The following is a 12,537-nucleotide window of genomic DNA, read 5'->3' as shown; positions in this document are numbered from 1 at the left end:
CCAGATTCCTTTAAAGAAATGCATTTTCACTTTGCTGGTAACCCTAATTGCTTCTGCCAAGCACAGAATGAACCGTTTCCCCACACAGAGTCCCATTTCACAGAGGAGAATGACCAGGAAGGGAGCTCCTCTATGAAAGAGACCTAGCAACTGATAAAAGGCCAAATCTCATTAAGCATCAACTGAAAGACAAAGTCCCACTATCCTCCGACCAGCCTAGATCAAAGGCGAAACAACTTGTTCGGTTCTCTCTGCCTGGGCTGGTCTTTATTTCTTCTTTTTGTCTCTCCGCCACCCTCTGCTCGTCAGTCCGTCTCCGGGCGGCTGTAGCTGCCTTTCCCGACTGGTTACCAATAAAGTTGTTACAAAGTGACCTTGAGCGTCTTCCCAGCTGCACCCGATTCCCCGCCTTCTGCATCCGGGTGCCGCGGCGCGGATAAGAGCCGGACCGCGCCTGCGCGCCCAGCCCCATTCCTTCGACCTCTGCTGACTCGGCCGCTGCCACCTCCTGGGAAGGTAAGCGGAGGGCGCGGGAGCCGGACCTGGCTGAGGTGGAGCCGCGCCCAGGAGGGACCCATTCATTCTGCTGTCGCCTCGCTTGGCGCGGGGCCCGAGCTGACCGCGTGCACGGGAGCCCGCGGGACCTGGGTGGAAGGACGGGCCCTCGGAGGACACTTGACCTTAAGCCTCTTTGCCTCCGCAGAGAGGAAGCGGGAGAGGAGCCCTAGTCGCCTGTCACCCAAGTCCTCCAGCCGCGCCGCCCCGAAGAGTGCAAGATGTTCGCCTGCGCCAAGCTCGCCTGCACCCCAGCTCTGGTGCGTAGCCCAGGCTGGGCCCGGGGGCTCGAGGCCCCGACCACTTGGCCCGGGCGTCCACGTTGTTGAACGGGTCACCTCGGGGCAGGACACACCGCCCTCTCGGGACAGCTCTCCCTAGCCCCTTAACCTCTGTGTCCTTTTCTCCCTTTCCTCCTCTTCCTGGGGCTTCTCACTCCGCTCCTCCCCTCCACTCGGGGGGTGGAGAGCCGCCGAGGCCTACCTGTCAGGCCCAGCTCGGTGTAGGTCAAACCCTCCTTGCCCCTCGTTCCGGAGCGGCCCCCCACCCCACCTCCTCCGACACCCCGTTGGATCGCGGCCACGCGAGGGTTGGGGGGCAGTGGAGGGTGGAGGGGGCCTCCGAGGCCTAGCGTCGCGGCTGCACTCTCACTTGCTGATCTGTAGGTCAGTCTCGCTGCTGCAGAGGGAGGGACTTGCCTCACCCTGTGTGGGCGGAGGCGGCTGGTGCAAGACCCGAAAATCTCTCCTCCTGCTTCTGGGATGTTATTTCCAAAACCATTTTGGACACTTTTGGTGAAGTGAAGATCTCGGGGGTTTGTCTTAGAGAATCAGGTCTTGGTTGTGAAGGGATTTTCTGTGACCTTAATTTAGTGGACACTCAAGGGCGGAGAAGGTTGACTGGAACGTGCCCTTATGGTCAGAGTATTTCAACGGTTGTTCTTCCACTGATGTGGAATTGCTTAAACTGCTTTTTAATTCTATGATTAATGGACATATAGGAATATCCTAGAAATAGCGGAAGCTCATGTTAACTAATGGGCTATTTAAAATGACACGCTGTTTATAGTGCTGTTGTACCTACTTGTTGATCCACTTAAACTTACCAAAGAATGTGGGGTCTTTATTGCTGGTTTTCTGATCTGAATTGTGGCGCTACAATAATTGAAATTTTAAAAGCAATACTTATTCTTTTTAACTAATTGTTCTCAGAAGTTTTGTTCAGAATATCACAAATACGTTATGAAGTAAGCTTTAAAATTGCATTAACAACTTTATTAAAATAGCTTCGTGCCTTGAAAAATGACCAGACAAGATAAGAATCAATAGAGAAAAGTCATAATTTTTCTTACTCATTTTTGCAGCTTGCCTTTTTAGAATTCATGGTGCAAAAGGGTCCTTGAAGTCTTATCTGTATTTTTACTTAATACATGGAATCTTTTTTCATTAACAGATCCGAGCTGGATCCAGAGTTGCATACAGACCAATTTCTGCGTCAGTGTTATCTCGACCGGAGGCTAGGACTGGAGAGGTAAATGCAGTAATAATAGAAATTAAGTAACACTACCAGATAAGCCTTATGGTTTCGATTAAAGTGAAGGGGAAAAACCTCATTAATGAGTGGTTTGAGGCAGTCCTTTCCACCCTTTCATCCAAAAAATTTGCAGAGAATGAGCCAATGAAAGAAACTTCTGTATCCAAAACTTACCCACCTGAATTGGCTAAGAAATATAGTCAGTATATATACTTAAGTATATGGTTTTGAGTTGCCTGTATTTAAGATTATGATAGCAACAGTTACTGAACAGCCTACTCTATTAAAAAGCACATGCAGGGCTTCCCTGGTGGCGCAGTGGTTAAGAATCCGCCTGCCAATGCAGGGGACACGGGTTCGAGCCCTGATCCCACATGCCGCGGAGCAACTAAGCCCATGCGCCACAACTACTGAGCCTGCACTCTAGAGCCCACAAGCCATAACTACTGAGCCCACGTGCCACAACTACTGAAGCCCGCGCACCTAGAGCCCGTGCTCTGCAACAAGAGAAGCCACTGCAATGAGAAGCCCGCTCACTGCAACGAAGAGTAGCCCCTGCTACTCTTCTCTGCTAGTTTCTCGCCGCAACTAGAGGAAGCCCGCGTGCAGCAATGAAGACCCAATGCAGCCAAAAATAAATAAATTAATTAATTAAAAATAAAAAGCATATGCACGTACACTGTTTCTTAATTTTCAAAAACCTTATGCGGTGTAGATATTGCTGTTCCTATTCTGCAAGATGGGAATTATTCTAAGCCCCAGATTTTTCTGTTGTGCCACACCACCTCCTATTCAAACTCAGCTACAAAAATAGAGAAGTGGTTATCATTTTGACAGTACGGTAATTAAAATAGCTAACTATGATTGCTGATTTGACCTTTGCCTTTATTTCCTGTTCTCTAGAGCTCTGCGGTATTTAATGGGGCCCAGAATGGTGTGTCTCAGTTAATCCAAAGGGAGTTCCAGACCAGTGCAGTCAGCAGAGACATTGATACTGCGGCCAAATTTATAGGTGCAGGTGCTGCAACAGTAGGAGTGGCCGGTTCTGGTGCTGGTATTGGCACAGTCTTCGGCAGCCTCATCATTGGTTACGCCAGGTAATTCCTTTTGCCGAATAAACTAGTTTAAAAACATGCTTGAAATAATTGGAAACTTAGAAAACTAGTGAAATAATCATAGCTACTTTGTATTAAGTGCTTGTCTGTGTCTTGTATTATATTTTGAGGTCTTTGCATGCAATTATCTCACTGCTCCCAACACGCCTTGGAGAAACACTCGTTTACCTGTGAAGGACTAGGGACACAGAGGTTATACTGCTTGCCCAAAGTCAAAGCCAGTGTCAGAAAATAAATTTTAACTCACTTTGACTTCAGAGTCTGCACTCTTTAATTTTTAAGTTGTAGTGGGAATATAATTAAGAGAGCTCATGCTTTAAAAATATCAGCTTCCATTTTATTATTTAAGACCTTATTTTTAAACTATCAAATCTTAAAAAGTATAGAACATACTTTCATGGGGATAAGAAGAATGTCAGAATCCCTCAAAATGGATGAAGACTTAACCATTTATATTGATATAGAGAGACAGCGTCTCCCTCTCCCCATATGATTAGGAATGAGGAGAAAGGAATGTCAAGGCAGAACCAAAAGAGATCTAGGCAAAACACTGTTCCGGTACTTTCCAATTTACAAAGATCCTCACGCTAGTAATCTGGTTCTTGAACATTTACCAACCATGTTAAAATTCAAATAATATTTCAGAGTAACAATGATATGTGTTGTCTCTTTTAGAAACCCTTCGCTGAAACAGCAGCTGTTCTCATATGCTATCCTGGGATTTGCCTTGTCTGAAGCTATGGGTCTCTTTTGTTTGATGGTTGCTTTCTTGATTTTGTTTGCCATGTAACAGAAATTACTGCTTGAAATGTTGGCATTCATGTTAATTACGGATGTAATTCTGTGTATCTTACTGTGACTCCAAAAACTGTAGCATTGGTGTCATGAAAATGTACGTTATTTCCAAAGTCATTTCATTAAAGATGAAAACTTTCATTTTTGCTGTGATTTGTACTTAACCTAAATTTAAATTTAGATCATCACAAAGAAGAACATGTATTCAGGCAGAGGCTGTACAAGTCAGAGGAAACTACTGCAGTTGCCCTGGTGATGGAAAAGATCCTAATGTAATTTTTATGGGAATTCTTTTATACAGTGTTCTGAACATTGTAAATTATAGGACTTTTGTTTATTCATGTAAAGGGGGAATGTTTGAGTGCTTTGAGCTTCTATGAAATATGATTAATTAAATCAAGATATTAATTACTCAAGATGGTTTTGTGTTTTTAAGGGCTAATGTGAATTACAATACTTGGAAGCAGAATCACCTTCCAGGACTAACCTGGCTGGTCTTACACAGCTGGATCAAAAAATAAATCATGTTGGGTTTTTAGGAATTGAAGCCTTATTAAATGGGTGTTGGGCTTAGGGAGGTGATTTTTACTTTTCAGTAGGTCTCACGTTAAGCAGTTGTGTGTCTATAGTGAATCTTATCTGTCTTCTAAGAAGAAACTCAGTCTAACTAGCAGCTAGTTTCTTGCTTAAACAAGGCTCTCATTAAAAACCAAATATCAAAAAGTAAACTGAATTTAAATTTAAAGCCAAAAGTTGCTAAAGCATTGCTTATCTTTGATACCAACAAATGTTTATAATAGGAGTCTTGGGAATGACAATTGGTTCAATAGTATTCTGTTTATAATACTACGTGTTGCTTATTGGTCAAATTTTGCCTATTAAAATGAAGAAAGGGGTGCTGCTATAGAAAGACTGAGCTTTACCCCTAGCAAATATATTGTACCATTACATCATTTGTCATCACAGTTTCAGGGTTTCTATAAAAGGTTAGGATGACTGTTGGAAAGCTTCATTTTACTCCTTTAATCCCTTCTGCCTAATTTGATTTCAGTTGAGAAAGAGCCATCAGCTACAAGGGTTTGTCAAAGTGCAGTGGGAAGACCCATCTCCATCAGAATCACCTAGGATGTCTCAAGTACCAATCCCTAGGCTCCAGACCTACTGAATTAGAGTCTTTGGCCTTGAAACTCAGCCATCTGCATTTTTAAAAAGGTTTCTCAGGTAATTTTTGTGCACATTATTTGAGAATCACTAACTTATCTGTATCCTTCCCACTCTCTATAAAAGTGTCAAAAACACTAAAGAACTGGAGCTACTACCACTTTCTGGTTGGTTAATCACCTAGTCTATGTTACATAATGTCCTGGAACCTTCACTATTTTCTTAAATAGTACTACTCAGTATTTGAATTTAGCAATGTAAAGAAGTATTACATGTATTATATGACCCAGCAATTCCACAGCTTGGTATATACCCAAAAGAATTACAGGCATTCAAACAAAAACTATATACAGATGTTCATAGCAGCACTATTCACAATAGCCAAAAGGTAAAGACAACCAAATTGATGTTTGGATAAACTGATGATAAAAGGTGGTATATCCATATAATGGAATATTATTCAGCCATAGAAAAGAAATGAGGCACTGATGAGCGTTACAACATGAGTGAACCTTGAAAACATGCTAAGTGAAAGAAGCCAAGCACAAAAGGCTGAATATTTACATGAAATATTCAGAATACGCAAATCCGTAGAGACGGGAATTCCTTGGTGGTCCAGTGGTTAGGACTGCGTGCTCTCACCGCCGAGGACCCAGGTTCAATCCCTGGTTGGGAAACTAAAATCCCACAAGCTGCGCAGTGCCACCAAAAAAAGAAAAAAGTCCATAGAGACAGCAGATTAGTGGTTACTAAAGGCTAGTGGGAGTAGAGATTGGGAAGTAACTGCTTAATAGGTGTGGGAGTTCCTTTTGGGGTAACCAGTGTTCTGGTGATGGTTGTACAACATTGTGAATGCACTGAATGCCACTGAATTGTACACTTTAAAATGGTTAAAAGAAAATACATATCTTACTACAGTTTACGAAGAAGTACTGTACAATTAACACAAAGTCCATAGTGTAAAATCATATGAAATTTTTTAAGTCCTAGGGAAATACTTAGATTAACCAGTCCTCTGTTACAAGTTCATTTTAGGCCAAACAAACAAAAAACCTGCTTAGTGCTGGTTTGGTGTTTAAAGAGGCCTGAAACATTGATTCTGGAACAGGTTTCTTATAAGACATGCCCTTAGCTGAGGAAATCCCCCAAGAATGAAAAGGAAATTGTGCTGTGGCTGCCTGGCTTCCAAGTTACTGAGGAAAAAAAAATTCTTTAGAAAATCAGTATAACTTAGAAGTATAACCACAGGCGATTTTACCTTACTTGGAGTAACAAGTTTCTGACATTGAAAGTACATCACTAGAATACATCTATTTGACAGCAGAAATGTTTATTGTATGCCATTTTTGCAGCAAGTACTACCAGCCTTATAAGCAAATATTAATGGTGTATGCTTTTCACTAACTTCTTAGTTTCTGAACAGAGGCCAATAAAGATGTTTTCGCATTGAAGACCAAATGAGTTTTCCATGTTGCTAAGTTTGGCCTGTTAAAAAACTCCAAGAGACAAGAGCACCCAAGAGTGGTAGAGTGCTAATTCATCTGTATTTATTTAGAATACCTAAAGGTATTTCAGATTTCCAGGCATACTTCTTATTTGGTAACATGTTACCTTTCTTCATTGCAGGAATGTGGTATTTTTAATGCCTTTGGGATTAAACCAAAATACAGATTTGAGTATGAAGTGTATGTTTGAACTAAAGAAAAACTTGTCATCTAGCCCCAAACACTAGACATGTATGGAAATAACTAAAACTCAAAGTAGAATGCTGAGTTCCAGAAGAGTGGCAGTAAGTACTAAGATGTTCAGGGGAGTAGAAAGAGTTTTCTAACGATGGAATCACATGAAGAAGAGTTATTTTTCTACAAATTAATATAAACCTTGAACTGGTGGAATGAAGAAAGGCCAGAATAAGAGGGTATCTTAGCTAGTGAATAGCATGTGGTAAGGTTCGTGAGAAACAGAGCTGCCTGGGTATGGTAGGGAAATAGTGTAAGATAAGGCTGCAAAGGTAAACTGGGGCCAAATTATGTAATTTGTTAGATGTAAAAGTGTGGGTTTTATTCATTTGACCACAGCCAGCCATTGAAGGTCTAGAGCCAAGAAAGTTTAATACAAGAACAGTGTAGGATAGACTGGAGCCAGTAATGGTCAGTGGTTGCTATAGTAGCTTTGCTGAGAGGCAACGAAGGTCCAGTCTAGGATGGCAGCAATGAGTATTTTTTTTAAAAGTGTCTACAAAAGTTGTATCAGTTGGATTTGATGGGAACCAGTTGGAGGAGGAGAGGGTATGTGCATCAAATAAGTGCCATTCCCTATCCTAGGGACTTCATATACTATGTCATTTAACTTTCATGACAACCATGCAAAATTGGGATTGGTTTCCAAGATGCAGAGAAAAAAGGCTCAGAGGAGTTAAACAGTTCCCCAAATTACATAGCCATTAAGTGGCAAAGTCAGGATCCAAATTCAGGTCATCTTTGATTCCAAAGCCCATGCTTTGATTTTTAGTATGATTATCTTAGGAATGACAAGGAAAAAGTTGATTTGGGGGAAGTTAGTATGTTGTTTTGTTAGAGAATTTTAATACAAGATTGAAGCATACTCCTGAAGAGAGACTGTGGGCTTGAAAAGGGGAAAGGCATGGTATATGATATGGAGTACATGTGAATAAAAGAAGTGCAGAGCAGGAGTAAGGACAGTGACCACTTGTGCCCAAGGGAAGTCATGGCTCAGAAAAGACCTGAGAAGACCTTATGTTTACACATCAGGTTGATCCTTGGCACAGAGACAGCCTACAACAATAAATAAAAATAATAAAAAGTTCAAATCTTGGGGAAGGAGGAGAATCTGATTTCCAGGGATCCCACATTATTAGATTCAAATGTCCAGTTTTCAACAAAAAATATCACAAAATATTCAAAGAAACAGGAAAGTGTGGTTCATTAAAAGGAAAAAAAGATCAACAGAATCTGCCCCTGAAGAAGACCTGATGGCAGATCTACTAGGCAAAGACTTTTAAACAACTGTCTTAAAGATCAAAGAACTAAAGGAAGATGTGGAGAAAGTCAAAAAAAGAAAAGTGAACTTTCTGATTTCAAAACTTACAAAAGCTACAGTAATCAAAACGGTGGTGCTGGCGTAAAGATAGACATAATAGACCAATGGAATAGAATAGAGAGCCCAGAAATAAACCCTTGCATATATGGCCAAATAATTTTTTTACTCTTTTTTTTTTTATTATAGTATAGTTGATTTACAATATTGTTAGTTTCAGGTGTACGGCAAAGTGATTCAATTATTTTTTTCAGATTATATTCCATTATAGGTTATTACAAGGTATTGAATATAATTCCACATGCTATAGAGTAAATCCTTGTTGCTTATCTGTTTTATGCTCAGTAATTTGTATTTGTTAATCCCGTACTCCTAATCTGTCCCTTCTTCCCTCCCTCTCCCCTTTGGTAACCATAAGTTTGTTTTCTATGTGAGTCTGTTTCTGTTTTGTATGTAGATTCATTTGTATTGTTTTTTAGATTCCACATATAAGTGATATCATATAGTACTTGTCTTTCTCTGTCTGACTTCACTACATATAATATTGTCTAGGTCCATCAATGTTGCTACAAAAGGCAATATTTCATGCTTTTTTATGGCTGAGTAATATTTTTTTGTAAAATAATTTTTGACAAAAATGCTAAGACCATTCAATGGAGAAAGGACAGTCTTTTCAGCAAATGATACTGGGAAAACTGGCTATCCACATGCAAAAGAAAAAAGCTGGACCCTTATTTAACACTGTATACAAAAATTAACTCCAAGTGGATTAAAGACTTAAATGTAAGACCTAAAATTATAAAACTCTTGGAAGAAAACAGGGCAAAGTTTGCAGGACATTGGATTTGGCAGTGATTTCTTGGATATGACACCAAAGGCACAGGCAACAAAAGAAAAAGATAAACTGGACATCATGAAAATTTTTAAAAATTTGTGCAATAAAAAAACCATCAACAGAGTAAAAAGGCAATCCACAGAATGGGAGAGAATATTTGTAAATCATATATCTGATAAGGGATTAATATCCAGACATATAGAGTACTCCTAAAACTCAACAACAACAAAAAGACCCAGTTTAAAAATGACCAAAGGACTTGAATAGACGTTTCTCCAAAAAAGATAGTCAAATGGCTAACAAGCACATGAAAAGATGCTCAACATCACTAATCATTAGGGAAATGCAAATCAAAACTACAGTGAGATACCATCAAGCACCCACTAGAATAGCTACTATAAAAGAAAAATGGAAAATAACAAATGTTGGCATTGATATGGAGAAAATGGAACCCTTGTGCACAGTAAGTAGGAATGTAAAATGGTATGGCTGCTGTAGAAAACAGTATGGTGTTCCTCAAAAAATTAGAAATAAAATTACCATATGACCCAGCAATTGCACTTCTGGGTATATACTCAAAAGAATCGAAAGCAAGGTCTTGAAGAGATATTTGTACACCCATAGTCATAGCAACGTTATTCACAATAGCTAAAATGGCAACCCAAGTGTCATCAATGGATGAATGGATAAACAAAATGTGGTATATACATACAGTGGAATATTTTTCAGCCTTAAAAAGAAGGAAATTCTGACACATGCTACACTGTGGATGAACCCTGAGGACATTATGCTAAGTGAAATAAGCCTGTCACAAAAAGACAAACACTGTATGATTTCATTTATATGAGGTACTTAAGAGTAGTCAAAATCATGGAGACAAAAGGTAGAATTGTGGTTGCTAGGGCCTGAGGTGGGGGAAATGAGGGGGGCAGGCGGCTATAGTTTAATGGGTATAGAGTTTTCGTTTACTAGATGAGAAGAGTTATGGAGATGGATGGTGGTGATGGTTGCACAACATTATGAATGTATTTATTATAATATGACTGAAATGTACACTTAAAATGGTTAAGATGGTAAATTTTGTGTGTATTTTATCAAAATTTTTTTAAAAGAGGGAGGGATCAAGGGCTCAGAGGTTGCAATAAGGTTGAAGATCCATTTCAGTAAGCGCCAAAAACCAGACAAGAAATTTTTTAAATTTCAGAGTTCAGATCTTAGAAGTAAGGTAGGTCCAAGGAATGACCAAATTTTGTGGTCAAGTTGTTAAGCGGCTAAAGTTGGGTAGAAATTAATGTCCTTGAAGTTAAGTTTAAGGAAAGATTGTAGAGAAATGGGAAATAAAAATAACCAAATAAACTATCTCATGCTTCTACTGCAAGTTTTAAATTCTGTTTGATAATTTTAGCCAATATGGTTTGTTTTGCATGTTAAGTAAGGAAAAGTTTGTATTGTTGCAGTACTATCCTCTGCAAAGCCTTTTAAAATATGTGATTTCTACACATGAAATTATAAATGAGTTGTTGAATTCTCCACATGCTGAGCATATATAAATTGCATAATTTCATGCTATTGCTCTACTGCTAATACTATGGACTTAAGACTCTTAACACATAGTCCATCAATTAGTTGCCCAATCCTTTACATTATTAGGGGCAAAAATTACTTTTTTTCAGATCTAATACCATTCTCCTCTGCCTCAACAAACATAGCAACATTATGCCTTAGCTTGCTTTGCTAGTTGACAAGTAGTAGTGAAAATTTGTCATAGTATAGGATTTATAAGAAACAATAGCATCTTTTAAATAGTTTTTTAAAAAGTATTGGTAGATGGCATGCATTTATTTATACTTCTCTCTTTCCTCCACCTATCCCTATCCTACACTTCCCTCACACACACACTCACACACACACACACACGCACGCAAGCTTACTCGTGCATTCTCCTGTAGGTTTTCTGGTGATGTGTATATATAATTTACTAGAGCATTGCTACTCAAAGTGATGTCCATGGATCAGCACCATTGGCATCACCTGGGAGCTTGTTAGAACTATAGGTTCTGTAGCCTCGCATCAGAGCTTTTGAATCAGAATCTGAATTTTAACAAGGAACCCAGATGATCTGTATATACATAAAACTCAAAGTTTACAGTGCTTCTCAAAGAAGTACTACCAGAATACTATGATTTCCAGCATGTCATGACTCAGACTCCTTATCTTTAAAAAAGCTGTCAACTCGTTCATTGGAAGACTTGTTTCCTCCTCCCTATTGCAATGTACTGCTAATCCGTGATTCTTAAAGTGTGGTCTGAGAATTCTGAGGGCCCCAAGAGCCTTTCAGGGAGTTCATGAGGTCCTCCCTTTTCCATTTACATAGCTCTGTGAGGCTAGATTTTCATCATACACTTCAATGAAAACAACATATTGCAGCAGATCAAATGCAGAAGCAGATACAATAATGCAACTATCTTCTACTAAGGCATGACATAATGATTTGCAAAAACGAAAACAATGTCATTCTTCTATTTTTGTTTTAGAAAATATAATTATTTTTCCCCAAAGTGTTACTTATGTTAAGATGTTGTTATGAGGTGTAGGGTCCCAAAGTCAAAAAGTTTGAGAACCACTGGTCTAATCTGTCAGTGAGAAAACAGGCTGCAATACACATCTCACTTACAAATCTATAGAAATGTCAATTTTGTAAATTGAGGGTAACCTGTCTCCCTAGGTCATATCCTTTCGGCTATCAATCTGTTTATAATCTCTAAAAATTGGCACAGGTTCCTGGCAAGAATCTGTACTTCTTTCTCCCAAATGATGTAAGTACTCTATCTCCTCTTATATGTTTTGTAACTTAGAGCTTCTTTCTCAAAGGAGCTTAAATTTTGAAGAGAGGAATTGACCTAAGATCAACAGGGACTTGTAAATCCAAGGGCTCCTGATTGTTCCGCCTAGTAGCATGAGCTGGCATCCTACAACTGATCTTGGCAGAAACTCCTAAGAGGACTCGCGGTTGTTGTCAGTGGCTGCTTTTTTAAAAAATCATTTAGTCAGCACTTCCCAGCCCTGGAAATTCCAGGATCTGCTCCTCTTACAGAAGAGTCCCAGGATTTGCTTCCTCAAAGCATAGGCTGCATAGGTTGGCTGAGTCTCTCAGATGCTGGACCGCTCAGTATTATTCCCTTAAGACTTGTATCTAAAGGGCAGTTCAAAGCATTTACCTACTTCTCTAGAGATATCTAAAATGTCTGTAGCTCTGAAGTCCTCTAAAGTTGTATCAAAGGAGTACGCTTATAATACTGCATGTTATCACACTCCTGCTCTATTTCCTCCATAGCACTTACCACTATTTAAATTATCTTAGTATTTATATATGTATTGTGTCATGCCCTCCTCCCACCATGAGGATCTCCTTAGAGGACTTTGTCTTTATTGTTGTAGTCACAGGGCCAGGAACAGTGCCTGGCATGTTCATGCTCAATAAATACT

At 39.6% G+C, this 12,537-nt stretch overlaps 1 protein-coding gene across 1 annotated transcript; it reads left to right on the top strand.

Moving 5' to 3' along the window:
• Nucleotides 1–381: 381 nt before the first annotated feature.
• ATP5MC3 (ATP synthase membrane subunit c locus 3) lies at nucleotides 382–4,414 on the top strand. Its single transcript, XM_082465522.1, has 5 exons — nucleotides 382–516; nucleotides 704–815; nucleotides 2,008–2,085; nucleotides 2,992–3,185; nucleotides 3,879–4,414. Exons 2-5 carry the CDS (start codon nucleotides 777–779, stop codon nucleotides 3,991–3,993), a joined length of 426 nt encoding a protein of 141 aa, XP_082321648.1. The 5' UTR covers nucleotides 382–516; nucleotides 704–776; the 3' UTR covers nucleotides 3,994–4,414.
• The last annotated feature ends 8,123 nt before the right edge of the window (nucleotides 4,415–12,537 follow it).

Source organism: Balaenoptera physalus, assembly GCF_965194825.1.
Source record: "Balaenoptera physalus genome assembly, chromosome: 6".
NCBI classification, from domain to species: domain Eukaryota; kingdom Metazoa; phylum Chordata; class Mammalia; order Artiodactyla; family Balaenopteridae; genus Balaenoptera; species Balaenoptera physalus.
Note: the sequence above shows the minus strand (reverse complement) of the source record. Positions and strands in the feature narration are given on the sequence as shown.